General features: G+C 34.3%; 1 protein-coding gene and 3 non-coding genes across 4 annotated transcripts in view; 3 read left to right on the forward strand and 1 right to left on the reverse strand.

The window, feature by feature from the left end:
• LOC111045632 (furin-like protease kpc-1) overlaps nucleotides 1–27,541 on the forward strand; it is a 269,500-nt gene that overhangs the window by 217,027 nt on the left and 24,932 nt on the right. Inside the window, 6 exon segments of the mRNA XM_039435633.1 lie at nucleotides 10,378–10,589; nucleotides 11,512–11,638; nucleotides 17,123–17,332; nucleotides 22,294–22,501; nucleotides 25,308–25,425; nucleotides 27,179–27,260. Of these exon segments, the coding sequence (XP_039291567.1) occupies nucleotides 10,378–10,589; nucleotides 11,512–11,638; nucleotides 17,123–17,332; nucleotides 22,294–22,501; nucleotides 25,308–25,425; nucleotides 27,179–27,260 (957 nt within the window).
• On the forward strand, nucleotides 6,818–6,889 carry Trnac-gca. The gene has a single exon. It is a non-coding gene; the product is annotated as a tRNA-Cys (tRNA).
• Nucleotides 14,930–15,002, reverse strand: Trnac-gca. The gene has a single exon. It is a non-coding gene; the product is annotated as a tRNA-Cys (tRNA).
• On the forward strand, nucleotides 15,370–15,441 carry Trnac-gca. Its single transcript has one exon. It is a non-coding gene; the product is annotated as a tRNA-Cys (tRNA).

Here is a 27,541-nt window from a genome sequence, read left to right on the forward strand (position 1 = left end):
TACTTATTGTCTTGATAATACGGTAATCATCCGAAATTCGGCGATCATCATTGAACATTGATCTACTTTCTGTTCAATTTTTAGTAATCAATCATTATTAGAAAAAGCATTACTCATCACTGATTATTTTCCTCGTGCGAATTATTTTCAATTCAAGATAAGTGAGATTCACTTCAAACGGTCAGCATTGGTTGAATCGCTGTTATTTATGAAGAATAATGATAGTTGAATTGAAAGCGAGAATTTCATTTTCCATTGTTTCAGTTTGACCTCAAGAAAAATTGGAAAGAAAAGTTTCACTTGATAGCAATTTAGCTGATTATCATTTTATTCTGTTGAATATTGGAATTTGGATGATGGCCAAAATTGTCCATTCAATGAAAAAAAAAACATTATTGTAGATGAGCTACTTTTTAACTAAAAATTTCAACGCAATTTGTCATGCAGATTTTCAACAAGATTCCTGTCCAGTTAGAAATAAAAAACATGCATCAACATTATTGATTACTGATAAATTATTGATCAAAATATATTCGAATGAGCGTGAGTGAGTTCTCACTTTTGACTTACTGAAGGCCAAAGTCGTTATCCGTCTGTTTGTATGTTCTTCAATAACTTCAGAAAGAATTGAACAATCAGCTTCAAATTTTGAACAAGTATTCTTTGAACCTTTTTATTCACAGGTCAAGTTCGTTGGACAACAAAATTGACTCACTCCTTCGTCCTTTTTCAGGATATGAAAATAGCATTGAAAGTGCATAAGAAAACAAAATGTTATGATATTTATCTATTCAGCTGGACAATTCATTGCATGCAAGTACTAGAGTTTTCCATTCATTCATTCATAACATCAGCTATCACTCCCGCTGACACATGATTCCAGCGTTGTACAGCGATGAAACATAACCAATGTACAACATAATCTACAACTTTTACATCAACAAAATGATTCGGGTTCATAATTATATATATCTAGCCATCAGGCTCGCTTCGCTCGCCACATCCGTCTAGCCCTCGCTTCGCTCGCCTGCATTTTTCATTTGAGCATTTTTATCATATGTTAGGACAATCCAGTCGGGGGTCCAGACTAAACGGATATGGCGAGCTAAGCGAGCCTGACGGCTAGTAATATAATATTCCCAGGATTGAAGTAGCAGTGCCCAATCAATTTCTCCGCGATAAATGCATTTAAATCTTCAACTTGGTGCCAACCTACCAAAGTCAACTCAACTTAATGCCAACCTGACAAATTATTAATTTAGTTGCCAGTTAACAACTGTTTCGAAGAGGTACTCTATCTAGATTATAGTTCTATAGTAACATATGATATGGAAATTTCAATTATAATTAAGAGATTGGGAGAAGAAGAATATACATGCTAAAAGACGAACTTTAAACCCTTAAAAACCACCCTTAGAGTTAAAATATTGCCAAAAGATTTCTTAGTGCGCCTCTAAAGGGCCAACTGAACATACCTACCAAATTTGAACGTTTTTGGTCCGGTAGATTTTTAGTTCTGCGAGTGAGTGAGTGAGTGAGTCAGTCAGTCAGTCAGTCAGTGAGTGAGTGCCATTTCGCTTTTATATAATAAATAGAAATAGATAGATGTGCGGTTTTCCTCATTTATTTTCGTCGTAATTTAAGTGTTTGAAAGTGCTCATTAACATGCAGTTCGTAATGGAAAAATACATTGCAGGGTATTTATTTTCTGTTGAGACTCTGTATCGAAATCATGTATCACATGACCACCTTCTTATTTAAAAAAATGAATTTGGATTCATTTGAGGGACAAAGATGTTGAAGCGACAGAGTAGTTTTCAAAGAGCGATTTTCAATTTCAAATAGCACCCTAATGAAACCTACTCTCAAATTAATTTTGTAAGAGAAATATTCAGCTGTTTTAATTATTTTCACCAACTCTTTATGATTGAAAGTTGCGGGTTTCAAATATTACATAACAACAGTTCTTGAGCGAGTTCTCCAACCCAGGGGTCACTAGACATGTTTCTGTTATGAAGACAAAGATCACATTATCCCTAGGCTTGTGGTTGGATAACGATTTTGATGGGGTGTATAAATGAACATACTGTTTTAGTTGGGTTCCATAGTGATTAAGTGTCAGAAAATGATTCGAAGCTATATAGTGACTGTTATACTTGAGTCGAAACCTTTTTTATTCTAAAATAAGATACTATGATATCCACAGCCTTCATCAACACTCGGCTAATGCGTGGATAATTAGATTAGAGTTTTCTGTTTATGTTGATTAAATATCAACATATATAAATCAACTTAAATTAAATTTATAAAATCAACAGTTACAAAAATGCTGGTTTTTTCGTCTATACTGTAAGAAAGGATAATATCTAACAGTATAGCAATCCATTCAATGGATTTCACGAACTATGTACTGAAGAATAATATTTTTGACGATGATAAATTCATTCTAAATTTTATACAAGTTGATGTATAATGCTGTGTTGCAGCTACTATTGAATCAGCGAAGATTAAACATCTCTTAACGATAATTCAATTTTTTCAATTTATTCCCATTAACAAAATACATAAATGAAACATTCACATTACAGTTCAATGCATAATATCAGGAAATAAAAAATTACCAAAGACTATTGGTCCGTGTGAGGTGAAGGAATTTTTATCTATATATATTCAACTGGGAAGTAAAAAATCCTGCAGAATTCTGACTTAATATTATTCTTACATACAATTACAATATTGGAAATAAATATAAAGAGACATAACTCATAAATAGTCTAATTTTCCATGGACTGGGCGTGATGTCGTGGGTTTTTTATTAAAGGTAATTACAATAAATTAATAGTATTATGTTGGAGTATCTCCTAAAGTTTTGAGATTAGTTATTATATTGTTAAGAGTGTTGCAACACAGTAACAGAGTTTGCATATTGGAATATATCAGGATCTACATACTGTATAAGGCGAGTTTATAAGGGCTTCTGATGTTTCCCGACCAATACCAAGCAACTATGTAACTATCTTATTTTTGTAATTAGCAACACTGCAACCCTCATCCTCTTTTATTGTAATTGGAAGATTGCGATGGAGTAGGTGAGCGATACGAAATGACTAAAGGCTGTGCAAAGGCTAAAAAAAACTTTCTACTCGTGATATTTTTCAAAGTTTTTCGGTTTTTATAACATTAAGCTATCAAAATGGAAACGTTTTCTCGGAAATCATTTTTTTCGATCATTCCTTTTTGAGATATGAGCGCTTAAAGTTTAAATTTTTGGGACAGAACATTTCAAATTCTGTAAGATATAAATCCATGAGATTTAGGGGATAGATTCTTCATGGTATTGTTGATCTAGTGAAGAAAATATCCATTTTTAAGATAGGTATCCAATTTACTAAAAATAACTTTTTGTTGAGTTATTTTTGGTAAATTGAATAACTTTTTCAAAAATTGATATCCTCAGAAAATTTTTGTTTCACTAGATCAACAATACCATGAAGAATCTACCCTCTGAATCTCATGGATCTTACAGAATTTGAAATGTTCTGTCCCAAAAATTCAAACTTCAGGCGCTCATATCTCAAAAAGTAATGATCGGAAAAAAATGTTTTCCCGAGAAAACTTTATCATTTTGATAGCTTAATGATATACAAATCGAAAAACTTAGAAAAATATCAAGAGTAGAAAGTTTATTTTTAGCCTTTTCACACCCTTAAGTTAATAACAACCTTCCAAACGTTGAAGTTTGGTGACGTAATGACATGAGCAATGAGAGCTTGTTGTGGGCGTGGCTTTGTAAAGTGTATTTGGATGTGATTGGAAGGCTGACTGAATATCTCAACCAACAATCCACCAATAGAGTTGGATTAGACGGAATTCGTTTCTGAGTTACGATACTATAATATTGCGATGCAACCAAATAAATCTTCGTTTGAACAGATAACTGTTTATTCTTGTTAAAGGGTCTTCATTAACAATATATTTTATATTAACACTCTTTTGAAAAGATAATGGATGATGGCATCTTCTTCTTTATAATAAGAGAGAGTAGGGTTGTGTTTGTTCGTTTGTTCGCATCAAAACATGTCAACTTGTGGATTGCATACCGGAAAAACGGGAATGATTCAGATCTCCAAATTTTGCACATAGATTCTAAAAATATCAATCTCGTGCACCTGGAAGCCCAAATTTTAATTTTCCTTCTAGATTTTTCAGAATTGATGATTGAAATTCATTAATGGTACATTCGATTTCATTAAAAAATCACCAAATCATATGGTCGAAATTTAAAAAGGAAAATCTGTTTCTATATTGCTTTCTACCTGAAAAACATAGTTTTGAAACTTCGTTTTCCTGATGCAATGTTTAGGCCTACTCATGGCATGGATTATTAATTTTTCAGCTGGAAAAATTTTTGAGACAAGGTAGCCTACTAAATAAACGTCTACAGTTCCATCAATGCTATATCGGCAATATGAAAACGCATGCAGTTAATATGTCTTTGAATGAAGGTGTTGTTATTTACATGAAGAAATTATATTCTTTCATTTTTATTTAATTAAAATTTCGAAATTATTCGAGCCCTGATAGAATGACTGACTCACTGTACAGTCAGTCGAAATTTTTAATATTGGAATGAGGGGTATTTTGGCAAGCTGAGCAAAAAAATAAAATCATATGCACCTTTTCGTTATATCTTCAAATGAGAAATGAGTTTTGTGGGTTGTCAAAACTCCCTCTGAAAGGGAAACTATTCAACTTATTCTATCTTTTAGTAAAATAGCAATGATCATCCATCCATCTTGTATACTATAATAAAGGAAAGAACTGGATTATAAACGTAGCCTATACAGATGTAAAGTATAGGGAAATTATGTTTGACGAATTATCACGTCAGAACTACTGAACTGATTAACTTGAAATTTAGCATATAGATTCTTGCTTAACCGAGGGTGGTTATAGACCAATTTTAAATTCTTCAAGATTTGATTACATCAAGTTTTCAATTATTTGTCATGCTTCCAGTTTGTATGGAAGCAGCAGAAGATTTCTCTTAAAAGGGAAATTAGAAGATAGGTATGATTGGGGATCCTTTTCGAATGATAAAAACAGGTTTTCCGTCACACCAAAATTTTTCCGCCATTTTGAAACCAACTTCTTTTCTTAATTTAAAGGTGGTCATACTGATTTACTTGAAATGCAGCATATAAATTCTTAATCAACCGAGGATTCTTATAGGCCTATTTTGAATTCTTCTAGATTTCATTACGTCAAATTTTAAGAAAGACCCTTGCGAAGCACGGGTTACCTGCTAGTAGGTAATAATAATAATAATTCCTCTGATTGAAATAAATTGATATCAGAGGAGTCTATTTACAAAACAGAGACATAGTTATACATACAAAAGAAGTTGCTAAAGATGATACGTGATATATGATACGATGACAAGATCTAAATTATGATATCCCACTATAATAAATAATGAAATTGGATAATGTGGAATTTATAATGATAATCGTTTAGATAATGATTTATAGTTTCAGATTGATGATTTGGTGTTGTATTGGAATGGACGTAATCAACATAATATTTGGACGATTTGTGTCAAAATTAGGAAATAGAAGAAGTTTTGGGCAATAGCATGTTTCTCTCTTCTCCGACTATTGTATAGCTCTTATTGTTTACTCTATCCAATGAATAAATAAATCAAATTTAATGCGATAGTAGAGAATTACATCACATATAGAATTTTGAGCTCCATGGTGTTACAAAATTTTAGTTTGTGCTCTTGTGCTCTCCGACCGAAAGCGTTGCTTTCAAGTGAATTTCTGCTCTGCCAGTCAGAAAAATAATAGCAAAGTGAGTGAAAACTCCCATCTACAGCTAAACTCCACGATACAGTATTTGAAATAAAATACGATAAAATTAAAATTCTCAATTATCCTAAACTATTAAACGAGCAATTTCTGTTTAGATGTTTATATTATGTATGTATTTCACCGGATCCACAAAGTAGAAGATTAGGCTACTCTTACTTTTTCTTCTCTGTGCCGGATCTCGAAAACGGTTCTAACAATTCTCACGAAATTCAGAACATAGTAGCTTTATAATATAAAAATTCGATTGCACTAGGTCTCATCCCTAGGAAAACTCGCTGGAGAACCTTGAAAGGATAATTATTATTCATCCTTGGAAAAACAGATTATGATCATTATTTCGTCGTCTGTTGATGATGGAAGTGAGTGAGCGGGTTCATGTGTGTGGGACTGTGTCAAAATTATGACTCAGCTGTTGAACTTTTGTTATCATTCAATCAGGTACTTAGTGCCGGTTGCAAAAAAGCCGGGTTATTTTTAATCCCGATTAATTCCAGTGTAACCATCTTTTTGAAATGGTATTCTCTGATTTGATTCACGTGAAATTAATCAGGATTAAAATTTAACCGGATTTTGTGCAACCGGGCCTTTGTGAGGGAAATTTTTGCATTCCTCTGGGAATTAATCTCAATTCACTGTGAATAGTTTGAACATTTCGGTATGAACTATAAGTATTATTATAAATTTTTATTTTGTAAAAGATGTTTTATGCTTTTGTACTCCAGAGCGAAGCTCGGTCCCCGATTTTATTATTTATGTTTCATTAATTCACCGCGACAGTAGCATTATCTTTATAGCAGCCTGTCAGTGTGAGAACACTGCACTGACAACGTCATTCTTTTTAGAGGAGCCTGCCTTCAGTGTGAATAGATCTGATAACAACATTTATCTTTCAACTGAACAGTTGTTTATTCATGATGACTCAGCTACTTGATGGAATAACGGAAGGGGATATAGCTCAGTGGTAGAGCATTCGACTGCAGATCGAGAGGTCCCCGGTTCAAACCCGGGTGTCCCCTGAATTTTTTTGCATAATCTGAAGACAAATATTTTATTGGAAAACAGTAGAATAATTTTATAATGACTAATCAAACTATAGTTTCAATTTCTCTTCAATGTCAAGCTGCGTACACATTGTTCGAGTTTCCTTGAATTCAAGTTTTTTTAACGTTTGAGTTGAATGGGTGATTTTGAAAACAAGTTAACTCAAGTAAAATTACTCGAATTAAAATTCTCAAAACCTCAAAATTATTAAAGTATGAAATAAAAACTCTCATTAATCTCGAAGTTTTGTTCTTCACATCATACTTTCTTCTGTATCATACTTTTTTATTCAGTTCCTTTTGGGTCTAGTAAATATAGACATAAGAGAAGGGGGTGTGCTTATAATTTATTTTGTAGCTCTGATTTTTAATATATTATTTGGATACATGAGAGAAGTCAAGAATCAAATTCTTCATGCAAAACTTCCTTGTGCTTGATACAGAGTTGCCCAAATACCTCGTATTTTCGGTTCATTTTCCAGTTTTCAGCTATTTCCGCCAAATCCATTGATCGGACAGAAAGATTTGCTTCTGCCTTTTTTAAGACTATACAATTCTAAATAGAATGAGATGATTCGGAACTCCTTATCTCCAATTATTACTGAGTTATGATTTTTCAAACATGAGTAAAATTTTAAGAAAAAATCAATTTTGATGATATTTAGTATTTGATCAACAAAATCTCCCGATTGTTACCATTTAGATGTAGAATTCAAAATTCCTCTGGGCGTAATTTTGTGCTCTTCAATATGATACTAGTTAGAGCGCCTTATCTCATATAGATTTCTAGGTACACCTGACAAAAATGCTCCCTGCATTGTGAAAAACACCTTATTCAATCATCATCACCATCTATATTGTTCTCACAGTGATATTTTGCACATTGAAATAAGTTCATGAGTTCTATGCGAATCACCCGTTAGATGCACTTCATTTCAGTACTTGTAAACATGACTCTAACTCTGCATAATTTATCAATTTTGCACAAACGTCAAGAAAACTTGAGTTCAAGGAAACTTCACTGATGTAAACGCCCCTTTAGGTCGGAAACTTTTTAAACTGCCCTCATTCATAATTATTACTAAACAAAAATTCCAATTAAATGCTGTAAATCACCACGAATACTTCTCCTACTGCAAATATTGACAACAGGGTAAACAGCCAGATGAAAATTCGATAAGCGCTAGGTACTATTCAAAAAAAATCTGGTGTGGTACACTCACACAAATTTCCTTGCTCATTCTTGAAACTACAATCAGACTTCTTTACAAGTGTATATATATTGTTTTCGCCCCACTTGGATGTAATGAGCTGGTTTACGTGCGTCATATGGGGGCCGAAAGTGATTGTTTTCTGACCAGGCCGGTAAAATTTTTACGGCCCTAGGGCTGTAAAATAACCTTGAAGTCAACTGATTCTGATTTGATGTGAACGTGTTTACAAAATAGTTAATGAAACGGAATCAGTTTATGCTTCTAGAATTGAATAAAGTATTTTGAAATAAGATAAGATACTATCATTTTATTTGGATGAATGAAATACAAATAAGATATTATAAACTATCAAAATTCAATTTTCAGAGTATAATAGAATCTAACCTCAAACCTCATACAGTAGTACTTCATTTATCACAAAAACTGGTGGATAGTTTTGGAACTACTTGGGCAATATCCATTGTGCTGAACGTTTTTACAAATAGTTTATGAAACGGAACCAGTTTATGCTTCTAGAATTGAATAAAGTATTCTGCAAAAATATACTATCATTCTATTTGGATGATTGGAATACAGATAAGATATATATTATAAACTATTCAAATTCGATTTTCAGAGTAGGATAGAACTTCTAACCAAAACTTTTATAGGTCGATGACAACAAGCATTGTTGACGTTGACATTCAAATTGGCCAAATTTCAAGTGTGCTAAAACAGCTGATCAAAAAACTTTTTCATTATTTGTGTTTATTATTCAATAATTAAAACATGTATAATAAAATCATATTATTGTCATTTGAAAGAATAAAAAAGTATAAGCTCAACCTCCTACATAATTTAACATAATCTTTTAGGTTATTTAGACAAATCAGAATAAAAAATAAAAATAATTGGACAATTTCCTGATATTCAGATTACCTCAGATTTGCTAGAGCTATGACCTTCCACTTTTGCTTTCGGAAGTGCTTAATTAACAATTATTCTCATATATATATTGTTTATTTTTCTGTGTGGCGAAAAATAGCGTTCGCACCATGGGCAAAAATGTTTTTCCGGCTCTCAATCTTTTCTAGTCCTCGGCCTACGGCCTCGGACTTGAAAACCGATTTCGAGCCGGAAAAGTCTCATTTTCGGCCCTAGGTGCGAAATATACTATTTCAGAGTACTTTATCATTTGTGAAAATTGTGAAATTCGATGATTTTTTTAGTCGTCATTTTTTTAAAGTCGTCAAAACAGCTGTTCTACAGATGAAATATCTCGACTATTGTGTTCTTTTTATGAACTGCGCAACCTACCTACCTCATGCACGAGAAGGAGGTTACTAAGTCCATTTCTCAAGGATGGGGTTGACCCCCCATTAGTTTCTCAGAAAGGAGACTCATGCCAGTTGATGAAGCTGATAAATAAATACAGTATACAGAGTATGAATTTGAAAAAAATCGGTCAAGTTATTTTTGAGAGAATCGTGAAAAACATGTTTTTTTAGTAATGATCCGCCATTTTTCTCAAGAATATTACGGAGCTCCTGCAATTTTCCCAGAAATGAGATTCATGTCAGTTGATAGGGCTTATAAATAGCTATCCATGGTATGAATTTGAAGAAAATCGTTAGAGCCGTTCTCGAGAAAACCGTGAAAAATATGGTTTTTTAGTAATTATCCGCCATTTTGAATTCAGTTTATTGAATTTCTTATTGTCGGATCCTCATAGTATAAGGACCTTAAGTTTAAAATTCCAAGAGTCAATCGGTTGATTAGGAATGGAGTTATGTGTTCACAGACATACACACATACACACACAAACACACACACACACACACACACACACACACACACACACACACACACAAATCACGTTTTTGGACTCAGGGGACCTTGAAACGTATAGAAAACTTGAAATTAGGGTACCTTAATTTTTTTTGGAAAGCAATACTCTCCTTACCTATGGTAATAGGGCAAGGAAAGTAATTATTTGTCAGCCCGGAAATCGAACCCAGTACCTCCCAATTCACGGGCTGTCAAATGATTTTTGAATAGTAGCGCTCATTCAGTTTCAATCTGGCTGTTTACCCTGTTGTAAATATTTGCAGTAGCAGAAGTCTTCGGGGTGATTTACAGTATTTAATTTGGATTCTCGTTCAATAACTATTCATTCATTAGCAATTTAATAAATGCAATTTCACAGTAATTTCCATCTGCCCTCTTTCAGTTGCCATCATGATCTAATCTGATGTGATGTAACTGTTGCAGGACCCACAAGCCTCTTACGACGTTAACAACCACGACGATGACCCGATGCCAAGGTACGACCTGATCGACTCAAATCGTCACGGAACCAGATGTGCCGGAGAAGTGGCGGCTGTGGCCAACAACTCCTTGTGTTCCGTTGGCATCGCCTACAATGCTAACATCGGTGGCGTCCGCATGTTGGATGGTGACGTCACTGATGCTGTCGAAGCTAGGTAAGTTCACAGAGATCAAGAAAGAGAAATTCCTTCTACTTTGTGGTAAGCTCATCTCCTCCTCCCACTCCTCTTCCTCCTCCTCCTCCTTCTTCTCCTCCCCACACTCTTCCTCCCCATTCTTCTTCTTCTTCTTCCTCTTCTCAACTCTTTCCCTTTACTATCCTATTCTTCTACCACTTCATCTTCTACTCCTATTCACACTTTTCATAATCTTCTATATTTTCAGTTCTCGTCTGCTTCCCATCTTTCTCTTCTTGTTGTTCTTCTCCGTCTTTTCATGGCTCCCACTCCTTTGCCCTATCGTCTTCTCCTTCCTTTTCTCGCCTTATTCTTTTTCTTCTTCTTCTTTTCCTTTCTTTCATACTCCTTTTCCTTCATCAAATGTTTCCTACCTCTTACTTTCTTCTTCTTCCTCTCTTTCTTATCACCTTCTTCTGCTCCTTCTTATCCTTTTCCACCTTCAACTCCTCTCTGTCTTCTCATTCTTCTCTTCCTCCTTCTTCCTTTTTTCCCTCCTTCACCCTCCCTCCTCTTACTCCACCTTCTCAACTTCCACCTCCTTCTCCTCCTCCATTTTCTCTTTCTCCTACCTCGATCACCTCCTTCTACTTTCCTCCTTCTCTGAGTTACTAAGTTCTCCAACGAATGTACCATTAATTTGTACTCAAATAATTGAACTGCACTTCTAGTATTTCGAAATAATTTCTTATTAACGCTTCACCATTTTAATATTCTTTCAATACTTTCTAATTAATTTAATTTATATAAATTGATATGTGATTGTGATATGTGTTGATAACCTTCCAAAGGTTGCTCTTTTTCGACTCACCCTCTGCCTGATTATCAGATGTTTAGGATGCAATATTATAAATTGAATTATCCTATAATTTCAAATATTGTTTTCATTGGTTTGTTTTAGGTCGCTGAGCCTCAACCCACAGCACATAGATATCTACTCGGCCTCATGGGGTCCGGATGACGATGGGAAAACTGTGGACGGGCCTGGGGAGCTCGCCGTCAGGGCGTTCATGGAGGGTGTTACGAAGGTAGGATGGTTCGGAACACACCTAAATATGTGGAAACATTCTCATCCCTCTGACAAAATTCACAATGAGAAATCAGCATTCATTTCTACTAACTATGGGTACTAAATATAAATATAATATAGGTATTTATAAAATAGAATTATAGTACCTTTTAAAATTAATAAAATAATAAAACAAGAATACAAATTGTAACGTAAGAAAGTGGACCTGAATTCAATTTGAATAATATAGGTACTCGTATAAGAGGGGAATTGGCTTATTTGCCATATATTATGCACTATTTTTGGCATTCTGTTTTCATTGGGAAAATTCACTTGATTAATTTGTTTTACACCATGACGATCTATCTCTATTCACTACCATTATTATTAATGCACAAGCCTAGGGCTTATGTAGGCATCACCCTCACATAAAATCCGTTAAAACCTCTAACAATCCACTCAAAACTATAAAACTACATCGATCTTTCTTAACTTTAGAGTGGGGGGGGGAAATGAGCACTAGGCACAAGCCAGAAGCTTTTGTGTGTATCATCCTCAGCAAAGAACTTGAAAATCAATCTTCATCCAGATCATAGTGATAATGTTTGTTGACCGAGCGAAGTGAGGTCTAAGATTCAAGTCGACGGTTTGGCATTTCTCTTAATGTTTAAATGTTAAATGTTTGAATGTTCAAATGTTTGAATGTTTAAATGTTTGAATGTTTAAATGTTTGAATGTTTAAATGTTTGAATGTTTAATGTTTATATGTTGCGCATTTACGGCGAAACGCGGTAATAGATTTTCATGAAATTGGACAGGTATGTTCCTTTTTTAATTGCATGTCGACGTATATATATAAGGTTTTTTGAAATCTTGCATTTCAAGGATAATATAAAAGGAAAAAGGAGCCTCCTTCATACGCCAATATTAGAGTAAAAATCAGACTATAGAATTACTAGCCGTCATGCTCGCTTCGCTCGCCATATCCGTCTAGCCAGGGGGCTCCGCCCCCTGGACACCCGTAAAAAATTAGATCAGCGGGATCGCTTCGCTCGCCATATCAGGCGATATAATATTCGCAGGAATAGCTCTGATTGAAGTAGCAGTGCCCAATCAATTTTTCCGCGATAAATGCATTTCAATCTTCAACTTGGTGCCACCTAACAAAGTTAACTCAACTTAATGCCAACCTGACAAAATTATTAATTAGTTACCAGTTAACAACTGTTTCGAAGAGGTACTCTCTCTAGATTATAGTTCTATATTAACATATGGTATGGCCTTTTTTTCAATTATAATTAAGAGAATAAGAAGAATATACTTGCTAAAAGACGAACTTTAAACCCTTAAAATCCACCCTTTGAGTTAAAATATTGCCAAAAGATTTCTTAGTGCGCCTCTAAAGGGCCAACTGAACATACCTAGGCCTACCAAATTTGAACGTTTTTGGTCCGGTAGATTTTTAGTTCCGCGAGTGAGTGAATGAGTCAGTCAGTCAGTGAGTGCCATTTCGCTTTTATATATATATATATATATAGATTCATCATAAATCAGCTGACAAGTGATTACACAGATGTGTGGAGCCAGTCTATTGCTGTATTTCCACAAGGTCTATAGTTTCAATCAGGTACTTGTATAAGAGGGGAATTGGCTTATTTGCCATATATTATGCACTATTTTTGGCATTCTGTTTTCATTGGGAAAATTCACTTGATTAATTTGTTTTACACCATGACGATCTATCTCTATTCACTACCATTATTATTAATGCACAAGCCTAGGGCTTATGTAGGCATCACCCTCACATAAAATCCGTTAAAACCTCTAACAATCCACTCAAAACTATAAAACTACATCGATCTTTCTTAACTTTAGAGTGGGGGGGGGAAATGAGCACTAGGCACAAGCCAGAAGCTTTTGTGTGTATCATCCTCAGCAAAGAACTTGAAAATCAATCTTCATCCAGATCATAGTGATAATGTTTGTTGACCGAGCGAAGTGAGGTCTAAGATTCAAGTCGACGGTTTGGCATTTCTCTTAATGTTTAAATGTTTAAATGTTTGAATGTTCAAATGTTTGAATGTTTAAATGTTTGAATGTTTAAATGTTTGAATGTTTAAATGTTTGAATGTTTAAATGTTTATATGTTGCGCATTTACGGCGAAACGCGGTAATAGATTTTCATGAAATTGGACAGGTATGTTCCTTTTTTAATTGCGTGTCGACGTATATATATAAGGTTTTTTGAAATTTTGCATTTCAAGGATAATATAAAAGGAAAAAGGAGCCTCCTTCATACGCCAATATTAGAGTAAAAATCAGACTATAGAATTACTAGCCGTCATGCTCGCTTCGCTCGCCATATCCGTCTAGCCAGGGGGCTCCGCCCCCTGGACACCCGTAAAAAATAAGATCAGCGGGATCGTTTCGCTCGCCATATCAGGCGATATAATATTCGCAGGAATAGCTCTGATTGAAGTAGCAGTGCCCAATCAATTTTTCCGCGATAAATGCATTTCAATCTTCAACTTGGTGCCAACCTAACAAAGTTAACTCAACTTAATGCCAACCTGACAAAATTATTAATTTAGTTACCAGTTAACAACTGTTTCGAAGAGGTACTCTCTCTAGATTATAGTTCTATATTAACATATGGTATGGCCTTTTTTTCAATTATAATTAAGAGAATAAGAAGAATATACTTGCTAAAAGACGAACTTTAAACCTTTAAAATCCACCCTTTGAGTTAAAATATTGCCAAAAGATTTCTTAGTGCGCCTCTAAAGGGCCAACTGAACATACCTAGGCCTACCAAATTTGAACGTTTTTGGTCCGGTAGATTTTTAGTTCTGCGAGTGAGTGAATGAGTCAGTCAGTCAGTCAGTCAGTCAGTCAGTGAGTGGGTGCCATTTCGCTTTTATATATATATATATATTGATTCATCATAAATCAGCTGACAAGTGATGACACAGATGTGTGGAATAATAATAATAATAGATGTGTGGAGAAGCCAGTCTATTGCTGTATTTCCATAAGGTCTATAGTTTCAATCAGGTACTTGTGGATGAGAATACTGCGTGAGGTCTACTGTTCACAGAACTACTTGTTATGTTTATAATGATTTTGGAAAATAAATTTAATTTCATGAGCTATGAAATCATTTGTACAATATCAGAATCATATGGGCTTCGAAGACATTCACCTGCGGTTTAGAATACATCTGAATCCGTAAATTATTCACCGATAGATGTGGTCTTATTTTCTAATTTTTCTGTGCTGGAATATTTTTAGATATCTTGCAAAAAATTTAAGGGGACACCCGGGGTTTGAACCGGGGACCTCTCGATCTGCAGTCGAATGCTCTACCACTGAGCTATATCCCCATCCTTATTGAGAGACAATAAATTTCAAATCATCAAACAATAAGAAAGTTATCATTATCACGTCCGTTTACAGTGTTAAGCTCTTCCACTCTTTCTGTTTTGGTGTGCGAAATTCTGTAGTAAGATTCACTTCGATCTGTCATTATTTGTTGAATGGAAAGCATTGGTATTATCCATGCGGAACGCTGACAGTTTCAAGTGATAAACAAACGTGATAATGGTGAATTTCCTATTGTAAAATGACTTGATGATTTTTACTTTACTTTCGCACACCAAATCTGGAAGATCTTAACACTGTAAACGGACGTGATAATGATAACTTTCTTATTGTTTGATGATTTGAAATTTATTGTCTCTCAATAAGGATGGGGATATAGCTCAGTGGTAGAGCATTCGACTGCAGATCGAGAGGTCCCCGGTTCAAACCCGGGTGTCCCCTTACAGTTTTTTGCTAGATGTTGAAACAAATGAAATAATGATACAGAAGTTTATAAAATAGAATTATAGTAGCCTTTGAAATTAATAAAATAATAATTGTTACAATTTGTATTCTTTGTTTTATTATTTATTGATTATTATTTTATAAATTTCAAAGGGTACTATAATTCTATTTAATAAATACAATTAAGTAGCCCTGAATTCATAAATTTTAAATGATACTGAAGCTATTTTAGTTGGAGTGCATGTCTGTCTCGGACAACATTTCCATACGACTCATATCGTCATCGAAAAAATTGAAGATGCTACAATCATATATCCATATATGCTATACATGCTATATATGCTCTAATAATACGTATCATATATCCTGCAATGTAACATTAATATTGATAAATTTTTACTTTCCTTGCCCTATTACCATAGGTAAGGAAAGTATTGCATTCCGAAAAAAATTAAGGTACCCAAATTCCTAAATTTCTATACGTTTCAAGGTCCCCTGAGTCCAAAAAAGTGGTTTTTGGGTGTGTGTGTGTGTGTGTGTGTGTGTGTGTGTGTGTGTGTGTGTGTGTGTGGTGTGTGTGTGTGTGTGTGTGTGTGGTGTGTGTGTGTGTGTGTGTGTGTGGTGTGTGTGTTGTGTGTGTGTGTGTGTGTGTGTGTATGAGTGTATGTGCGTCTGTGTACACGATATCTCATCTCCCAATTAACGGAATGACTTGAAATTTGGAACTTAAGGTACTTTCACTATAAGGATCCGACACGAAAAATTTCGATCAAATGCAATTCAAGATGGCGGCTAAAATGGCAAAAATGTTGTCAAAAACAGGGTTTTTTGTGATTTTCTCGGAAACGGCTCCAACGATTTTGATCACATTCATACCTAAAATAGTCATCGATAAGCTCTATCAACTGCCACAAGTCCCATATCTGTAAAAATTTCAGGAGCTCCGCCCCATCAATGCAAAGTTCGATTTTAGACTCCCAATTATCAGGCTTCAGATACAATTTAAACAAAAAAAAAAATCAAGTGGAGTAGAGTGAGCATGAAAATCTCTACAATTAATGTTCAGTAACATTTTCACCTAAAATTGAAAATAAGCTTTAAATTCGATAAAATGTGATTATGCAATTGAAAATATTGTTGATTCTATTGAATTATTCACTATGAAGAGATAGCAGACCTCATGTGTGTATCCAGCGTTATTGCCCTGTCACCAGCTGGCTCAAATCTTTGAATAGTAGACTTGAGATGCGCGGGAACACTAGCGTCAGGTGATCAATTTTCATAACGGCGAGGAAAGTTGTATGAGTGCGCCACACCAGATTTTTAATTATTACTGAACGAAAATCCAAATTAAATGCAGTAAATCACCCCGAAGACTTCTACTACGGCTAATATTGACAACAGGGTAAACAACTAGATGAAAATTCTAGATTTCAAAATGAAGGTTGTCAGTTTGGTGTAAGGGTAAGCATTCCTGACCAGCAATTATACTCCCGGGCTGACAATTATTTTTTATTAAAATTAAGCTCCTACCCTGTTGTCAATATTTGCAGTAGCAGTAGGGTGTTTTTCAGCATTTAATTTGTATTTTCGTTTAATAATAATTATTAATTCATCAGCATTTGAATGATTGCAATATCTCAGTAATTTCCATCTGTAGATAATTTTTTCTTTCCAGGGTCGGGGAGGCAGAGGCTCCATATTCATATGGGCATCCGGCAATGGAGGCAGAGACCACGACAACTGTAACTGTGATGGATACACGAATTCCATATGGACACTGTCCATTAGTAGTGCCACTGAAAAGGGATTTGTGCCTTGGTACTCTGAAGCATGCTCTTCAACTTTGGCTACGACATACAGCAGTGGCTCCAACGGAGAAAAACAGGTTGTTATTGGATTCATTTTCAAATTTATCAATTTCAACATATCGAAAGGCTGCAAGGTCCTAGTTTAGGACTATAGTGAGATCCACGTTATAATGGCAGTGGAGAAAGATAGAACAACATTGCCGATTCTCACTGTCTTGTCAATGATATCTTGACGGTAGCTGATACAGGTTTATTAATGTGATATTAATTTTTCATTCTCCATTAAAATAATCAATTATATTTTACTAAACAATAAATTATATTGTTAAATAATCTTATAATCAATTCTCATATAAGATGAAATATTTTGTTAAATAATTATTAATTCTACATTGTTAAAAGCCGATCTGGCAACAGCGCAAAATGAAAGAGAGATAGTGCTATCCGTTTTGTTGAATAATAGACAAGGATAGCAATATTAACATTGCTAATCAAACACTGCCATTTTAATGTGGATGTCACAATAGGGTGTTTCAAGGTCACGTGTGATAGCTCCCAAATAGCCTCAGCTGATGTTATGAATGAATGAATGGAAGAACTGTAGTAATTACACCGCTGATTTATGTAGTTGCATTACCATACTATATTATCAATATTCTAATGTTCCATTCAATCTTCATTGTAATTAATAAGTTTTCATAATAATTATGTGAAATTTGTTGCATAATTAGCTGTTGTACTGTAATTTATTGTGGATTCGTGTATAGACCAGAATGTATTGTGACTTACTTGAATAAATAAATTTGAATTTGAATTTGAAATTGTATGCAATGAATTCTTCAGCTGACTAATGATAAATCACAACAAATTTATCTCATGCACTGTCAATGTTATTTGTTATATCCTGAAAAAGGACGAAGGAATGAGTTAATTTTGTTGTCTACGAACTTGACCTGTAAAATTTGTGTTCACAATTTGAAGCTGATTGATCAATTCTTTCTTAAGTTATTATAGAACATACAAACAGACGGACAACGATTTTGGCCTTCAGTACCGGTAAGTCAAAAGTGAGAACACGCTAGCGCTCGTTTAATTAGTCGAAGTAATATTATTCATTTCAGAATTAATAATTTTAGAATATTACTGACTTGATTCATGAAAACTATAAATTAGGCAAATGTAGTTCATTTGTGAAAGGATTGGACTTGATACAAAATTAATGGAATATGACATTGATCATATTGAATAATGTAAGAGTTTGAAGTTATTGGTATTGGGTGATTTTTAGTAGTATAGGAAAGATATAATAATAAGGAATCGAATATTGGAATTCGTATCGCATATTATTGCAACTTTTCTAAAGATCAAGTAAACCAATTCGTTCATCGTTGACTTTGAATTTGATTCACTACTTCCTTCTCTTGATCCAACAAGATATATAGGCCTATCTCAGATATATCTATTAAATATCCACTATTACCTATTAAATAAATAAATAAATAATAAATAAATGTATTCCCTTTGAAAAAATACAAACAAGCAATTAGAAACATAGAAAGTAAAAAATGTCTAAAATACAATACAATAGGTTTATAAAAAAATATGGAATTTAATTCTATTGGAAATTAACCTACTCAACTATGGGAAACCCATGTACTAGAGTAGGTGTTAGTAGTAGTAATAGATTCTGGACTGGTTCGATGACACAGAGTATTGATACAGTATTCATATTATTGGGGATCACATATTATGTTCTGCTTAGAATCTTTCCAAATTTTTCAAATAAATTTTTAGCCGTTTTTATTACAGCAAAAGACGGTTCATAGAAGAATCATTAGCGGGCTGGTATGCAGACCGTCCCTTTACTTACACACACAAACGCGAACTGCGCTTGTATGTGTGAGTAGTGGTGGGCCTAATCCTTCAGAGCTCACGCCTGTTTGGACAGACTATAACCATAGAGAAACAATAGCGTAAGTAGATATCTCATGGTATAGGGCGTTTATGTCGCAACTTTTACTGTTAACTCAAGCCAATTACTGTCGATTATTGTAGATTTTTTCTGTTTTGGTCGGGTGAGAGTGTATGAACGGCATATGAGATACTACCAGCGTCACACAGCTTTATGAGAAAGAACTACGTGGACTATCGGCTTGAGATAACAGTAAAAGTTGCGACATAAACGCCCTATACCATGGGATATCTTCTTATGCTGTTATTTCTCTATGCTATAACGTAGAAAGTAGACATGATCGAATTTGAATAGAATATAGATTGAATAGAAATAGAATTTCAGTTATGCTCCTAATAGCCCAAAAACCGACAAAATTACTGAATACATTTTTTTGAAAGAAAAAAACACTTTCTTATTTTTATTTTTGTCATTATACTGATTGGAAAATATGCCTCAATTCTTCAAGATATTTCAAGTATTATTAATTTAATTGAACGAGCGTTAGCGAGCTCTCACTTTTGACTCACTGAAGGCCAGTTCAATTCTGTCCGACAAGCGCTTTAGAACACATTGATTTCTTCGTGCGTTAAAAGTTTTTAGTACAGTAGTTAAGTTGAATATTCTTTTTTACTTTCCTTGCCCTACTACCATAGGTAAGGAAAGTATTGCTTTCCAAAAAAAATTAAGGTACCCCAATTTCAAGTTTTCTATACGTTTCAAGGTCCCCTGAGTCCAAAAACATGATTTTCGGGTATTGGTCTGTGTGTGTGTATGTGTGTGTGTATGTGTGTGTGTGTGTGTGTGTGTGTGTGTGTGTGTGTGTGTGTGTGTGTGTGTGTGTATGTGTGTATGTCTGTGAACACGATAACTCCATTCCTAATTAACCGATTGACTTGAAATTTTAAACTTAAGGTCCTTATACCATGAGGACCCGACAATAAGAAATTCAATAAAATTCAATTCAAGATGGCGGAAAAAATGGCGGATAATTACTAAAAAACCATGTTTTTCACGTTTTTCTCGAAAATGGCTCCAACGATTTTCTTCAAATTTATACCATGGATAGCTATTTATAAGCCCTATCAACTGGCATGAGTCTCATTTCAGGGAAAATTTCAGGAGCTTCGTAATATTCTTGAGAAAAATGGCGAATAATGACTAAAATACCATGTTTTTCACGGTTTTCTCGAAAACGGCTCCAACGATTTCCTTCAAATTCATACCATGAATAGCTATTTATAAGCCCTATCAACTGGCATAAGTCTCATTTCAGGGAAAATTTTAGGAGCTCCGTAATATTCTTGAGAGAAATGGCGGATAATGACTAAAAAACCATGTTTTTCACGGTTTTCTCGAAAACGGCTCCAACGATTCCCTTCAAATTATACCATAGATAGCTATTCATAAGCCCTATCAACTGGCATAAGTCTCATTTCAGGGAAAATTTTAGGAGCTCCGTAATATTCTTGAGAGAAATGGCGGATAATGACTAAAAAACCATGTTTTTCACGGTTTTCTCGAAAACGGCTCCAACGATTCCCTTCAAATTTATACCATAGATAGCTATTCATAAGCCCTATCAACTGGCATAAGTCTCATTTCAGGGAAAATTTTAGGAGCTCCGTAATATTCTTGAGAGAAATGGCGGATAATGACTAAAAAACCATGTTTTTCACGGTTTTCTCGAAAACGGCTCCAACGATTCCCTTCAAATTTATACCATAGATAGCTATTCATAAGCCCTATCAACTGGCATGAGTCTCATTTCTGGGAAAACTCCAGGAGCTCCGTAATATTCTTGAGAAAAATGGCGGATAATGACTAAAAAGCCATGTTTTTCACGGCTTTCTCGAAAACGGCTCTAACGATTCTCTGCAAATTTATACCATGGATAGCCATTTATAAGCCCTATCAACTGACATGAATCTCATTTCTGAGAAAATTGCAGGAGCTCCGTAATATTCTTGAGAAAAATGACAGTTACTTAAAAACCATGTTTTTCACGATTTTCTCAAAAACGGCTCTAACGATTTTTTCCAAATCTATATCCTGTACAGTTATTTATTAGCTCTATCAACTAACATGAGTCTTTTTCCTGGGTTACTAATGGGGGTCCACCCAATCTTTGAGAAATGGACTTTGTAACCTCCTTCTCGTGCATGAGATAGGTAGGTACACGGTTTTTACTTTTTCTTCTTCCATATACCGTGGGTACGGTAGGTAGAGCAGTTTATAAAAAGAACACAGTCATAGTCAAGATATTTCATCTGTAGAACAGCTGTTTTGACGAATTTCAAGAAAAAATAATCGAATTTCACAATTTACATAAAGGAAAAAGTACTCTGAAAACAATTGTATATACACATATACAGTAGTCTGATCGTAGTTGCAACCAAATATGTTGCCGTCAATCGTCATTATGTTATTCCCCTAAATTATTCTCGTTTTATAATGAGGCTTATAGTTCAATGAGCAAGGAAAGTTGTGTGAGTGTACCACACCAGATTTTTTTAGTAGGTTTTCTCAGTTTTGTGCAGTTGTCCATATTCTGAAGATTATTTATAGTTTATAAATGAATAATATAAACTGCTTCCTTTTTTATTCTATCATGATAATGTGGTGATTGAACTTTCCACAAGGATTTCTCCCTTTTATACACACCAATAAACTCCTCTAAGCATTGGTTCTCTTTTTGATGTGACATTTTCACAATCACAAAACAACAATTCATAAGTACTTGAAACAACTCGATACTACTAGCAACAACTCAAAAATACAAATGAAGTGCGGCCGGTGGCCTGACGCCGCTTCACATACACGTTCAGTTTTGACTGAAACATCATCCGGCAATCCGGTTGAACTGATAAGTTTTTATTCGATCACCGGCCGCCTGTTCAGTCTTAACTGACAGTCCAGCCGGACCATACACACGCTACGGCCGCCTGTCACAGGCGGACTGTTCAGGAAAAACTGACAGACTAGCCGGTACGTGTATAGGGGGATTTAGACTTTTAACGAATGTCATACTTCAGCCGGAACCGACAATTAACGTGCCCATCCGATAACACTGTTTGTTGTTTGCAGGTGATAACGACCGACCTGCACCGCATGTGCACTGTGTCACACAGTGGCACATCAGCGTCGGCCCCCCTGGCAGCCGGCATCTGCGCCCTCGCCCTGGAGGCCAACCCCCAGCTCACGTGGCGAGACATGCAGCACATTGTTGTCGCCACCGCGCGGCCCGCCAACCTCAAGGCGCCCGACTGGACGACCAACGGCGTCGGTCGCAACGGTCAGCGATTCGAAATACATCCGATCAGATCACTATACTCTGTACAAATTAATTTGGAGGAATATGTGGCTCAGTCAAATGGAGGGAGATCAGCCAATTACACTGATGGATAGAGTGATAGGTAGAAGCGCAGTTGCCAATTTGTCGATTAGAGTCAGTCGACTGAAGGATTCCAGACAGGAAACTCCGTAAGTTTAACATGAGCGCTTGAATACTCACGAGAAATCAGAGTAATGCTGGCAGGTTAAAACGGCAACTTCGCCGCCGTTGTATCCCTACCTCTGTGTGCCTTCTCTGCTGCGCATGTACCTCCCAAGTCAGAAGTTAATTTGTACAGAGTATAATAACTGAACCGTAGTGTTTTTTCTTCAAATTTATTACTTGAGTGCCTATGTCTGTCATTCAAATTGTTTCTTATTGACATTGAAAAATAATTATTTCTCATCTAGAAAATTATTTCTAGGGCTTGTTCACACTAAAGCAACTAAGTTGTAGAAAAGCAGGTGAATTCACTTTACTTGTATGGGCTACTTTATTTAAATTATTTGAAACAATATAAAAGCATGAAGTTCCCTGCTTCTATTTAAAACATTTCATACAACTAGTTTCTAATAAATAGGAATGATTTAATAAATGTAATTCAATTCAACTCGAATGATCCTATTTTTTATAAAATAAAAAGTAGAATATAATAAAAATTTAATTATTTTAACCAAAAAATAAGAAATAAATGAACATACATTATCTTATATCAGCTTGTTTATTCTTGCATTTAAACTTGAAAATGGTCAAAGGCCGAAACTAGTTGTTTTAGATGTTTCAAAGTTTGAAATGTTTTAAATGAAAGGGTACTTCATGTTTTTAATATTGTTGTAGTATTCTACAAAATACCTGTTATTCACTAGTATTCTACAAGATACCGGTTTCGGTTAGTTGTTATATAATATTATTAAACTCTTGTGAACCAACAAGAAATCTTTCAAATCTTGTATAGTTATTCTATTGATTTTTGAAATGTACATTTCTTTGTGAAAAATCATTCAATCCTGATTTCTGAGGATTGGTTGAGTTTGATACAAAACAATAATTTCCATAATCGAATTGAAGTGCCATAATAATGTATTTCTAATCATAATATCACAATGATTAAACGGGACCACTATTTTCAAAAAATAGTATTCAGTATTTTTCTCGGTTTTGGGCTATTAAGAGCATAACTGAAATTTTATTCCTATTTAATATATTCTATTCAAATTATATCATGTCTACTTTCTACATTGATTTTTTTAAATGGTTAATTTTTTAAATATTCTTTTAAATTAAACCTATCATTTCAACTGTAATTGGTTGAATACAGGCTTTCTATCAAATCATTTATTTATTCAACTGTTTGATTCAATTTCCTCCCCCCCCCCCTAAAATCTTGGGGGGCTCACGCACGGAAAATTTTTGAAGAATGAAGATGCCTAGCAGCATTTTTAGATATGATTCCACCATAAACAAAAACTAGCTTTTAGAGGCAGTTTGATTTAGTAAGATGATTTTTAATTGGTTCTGTAATATGTTTTTTGTTGGTTAATGTCACTCAAACCGATTATTTTTTATAAAATCAGGCCTTTTCACTTATCACAGTAGCCTATTGGTAAACCAGGGAGAAAATCTCAAGAGCTCAAAACACAATATAATTTTTTTGTTTGTTTGAATGCTGAGTAGCAATTAATTCATGACTTAAATAAAATGAAAACTTCTTTGTTAATGAGCTCATAAAATGTGTTGAAGGAGTTTTCAATTTGAAGTATTCTTTCAACTTCTCAAGTGAAGGCGTCTTATCATTATTGTTCTTCTTATAACAAAATTGAAAGTTAGTGTAAACACTAAACAGTAAACCTGTAATCTAACATTAATCCTGTAATGAAGCATTGGCCTCTTAAAAACAGATTGAGAATGATATGTTTTCAACTTATTGGCTTTGAAATGAGACAATTTGCTTGGAATCAAATGTTAGATTTATATGAGCTTTCTCTATTTATAATCATGAGGGCCTATTTCATTCTAGGCCTATATCTATTGTTTTTACTTCTAACATTGACATTGATAAATATTGAGAATAAATGCTATTAGAATGCTATTTTCTATCCACGATAATGAATAATTGATTAAAATTTTGGGTGGGCTCAGCCCCCCCGAAATATTTTTTGAGTGGGTCCCAGCCCACCTAGGTCTTTTGGAGTCGGCGCCAGTGGCTTCCCATATCCCATAATCCCATTCAAGATTCAACTCTAATGCTGACAACAGCCGGTTAAAATTTTACCCATGATTAATTTCACGAGAACCAATCAGAGAAGACCTTTCTGATAAAACGGCTGCTCTGATTGGTTCTCGTGAAATTAATCACTGTTAAAATTTAACCGGATGTTGTACAACCGGGAACCGGGCCTAAAACTGTTAACAGGCTAAAACAACTTTCTATTGCTGATATTTTCCAATGTTTTTCGATTTGTATACTATCAAGCTATCAAAATAAATAAGGTTTCTTGGGAGAAATTTTTTTGATCATTATTACTTTTTGAGATTTGAGCGTATAGAGTTGAATTTTTGGGACAGATCATTAATTTAAAATTCGTTAAGAGATAAATTTAGGATAAATAATATTATTCTTCATGGTATTGTTGATTGAATAAAACAAGAATTTCCTGAAAATATCAACTTTTCTTTTTCTTTTCCTTCTCCAATTTCGTAAGCTACTTATGTGTTTTTTATTTACAATTTTATTCAATTTCATTCATTTTTCCATTTGTCTCGACAGTGAGCCATTCTTTCGGATATGGATTGATGGACGCAGCGGAAATGGTGAAGCTGTCGCGAAAATGGAGAACTGTGCCGGAACAACAGAGGTGTGAAGTCATCGCCAATCATTCTGACAAGTAAGTCTTCATAGTTCTTATGGGAGTGTTTACACATAATGTGACTCTGAATCAAGATGAAAAGCGTTGGTTCTTACAAGACTGTTCACACATAAGTTAACTATGAATCAAGATGAAAAGGGTTGGTTCTTACAAGAGTGTTCACACATAAGTTAACTATGAATCAAGATGAAAAGGGTTGGTTCCTACAAGAGTGTTCACACATGTATGTGTGAAGTAATAATATCATTATGTCAACCTTCAAAATCTTCAAATTATTATTCCTGGGCCAAAAATCAAGTGAAGAGGCAGTGTGCGATATCATAACCTCAATCTTTGGACAACATTTACTTTTTATCAAAATTTTTGGAGAGAAATAGTACAGGCTCAGCCTAATTTTTCCTTCAATGTCATAATTATGTTATGATTGAATTATTTTGTACAATAAATGAATGAATAAATAAAATAAATTAATAAATAGATTATGGTAACTTTGAATCAAAATATAAAAAACAATGGTTCTTTTATGTGTTCATACATACCTAAGTAAACATTTTCTGAAAATGAATAACGTTTGTTTATATGGAAGTGTTCTATTTACTGGGCTAAAGTGCACGTCCAGTGCCAACATACCTGTCATCAAATTTTTGGTTGGGATCGATTTAGTATGTTATTTTGAGCACAAAATCACAAAAATTAAACGGCGCTCACTATTGTTTTTGAAATAAACTAAGTTCAAAGTAGCAGAACTTTACATGCATTCAACCTATAAGTAGCAACCATAAGTAGCTAAGGTTAGGAAAAGCTGTAGGTTAGGAAAAGCTTCATGTTAGGAAAGCTTAGGTTAGGAAAAGCTTTGGGTTAGGAAAACTCAGATTAGGAATAATATCATAATTTGATGATTTCAATAATCAAAATGGCTGCTACAAATAGGTTAAATGCATGTAAAATTGTGCTACTTTGAACTTAGTCTATTTAAAAAAACAATAGTGAGTGCCGTTTAATTTTTGTGATTTTGTGCTCAAAATAACATACTAAATCGATCCCAACCAAAAATTTGATAATAGGTATGTTGGCACTGGACGTGCACTTACACCATTTACTGTTCCGTTCTGCTACTCTGTGAAAATTTATTTATTATTTTTTTTTACTCTTTTTGTCTATATTGTGCTATAATATTGTGTATGGTAGTTAGGTTTTTCATTATCTTGTGTTGCACCGTATTCATATAATTTATGTTTATCGGAAGGAGAGATAAAAACATGAAGTTTGCGCTTGTGTAAGTAGGCTATACAAGTGATGACTGTTATCAGATTATCTCATGCTTACCATATACTAGCAGGTAACCCGTGCTCCGCAAGGATCTAATTAGAAACTTGACAAACTGAAAAATTGAAGTACAACTAAAGTTTTGAAGGATTAAAAATAGGCCTAAAACCGTCCTCGGTTGATTAAGAATCTATATACAACATTTCAAGTTAATCAGTTCAGTGGTTGAGACGTAATGATGCGTCATTCTTGTATTTCCTATCCCGTACGTGTGTAAGCCATTTTTCCTTTATTAACTTATATTAAAGGTTAGGTGCTTATACTTATATACTTACTTACTTATGTACTTACATACTCATTTAGCTGATATGAGTCTTTACTTAACACAAGTGCAATATTTATGTTTTGTCTCTCTCTTTGATAAAAATACTATAGCTGTGTTCCGTGTAGATATTATTTTGTAATGTTTTTGCTGTTATTTTGATAATACACCATACATTCACAGACTGATACCAGCAAAGAGCTCAGTGAAATTGACTCTGGATGTGAAAGAATGCCCTGGAGTCAACTATCTAGAACATGTACAGGTAATTTATTCTCTATTAATTAATTTTCCATATTCTCTTTGCATTATTAGAGTTGTTGTAGATACCTAGGATCACATTATGTTTTTTTTCGGATGTTCCTCTCTAACTTTTACATGAAGATTCCAATGATTAATTATATTATACCTACGACATCTTTATAATTATGTATTTTCAAGCATAATTTATTATACAGCACACAACTATGAGTCCCACCGAGTACAGAATTGTTTGGATGAATTAATATAAATTGATTATTATAAAATATTCATATTTATGATAAT

This window comes from Nilaparvata lugens, chromosome 9 (genome assembly GCF_014356525.2).
Source record: "Nilaparvata lugens isolate BPH chromosome 9, ASM1435652v1, whole genome shotgun sequence".
Lineage (NCBI taxonomy): Eukaryota > Metazoa > Arthropoda > Insecta > Hemiptera > Delphacidae > Nilaparvata > Nilaparvata lugens.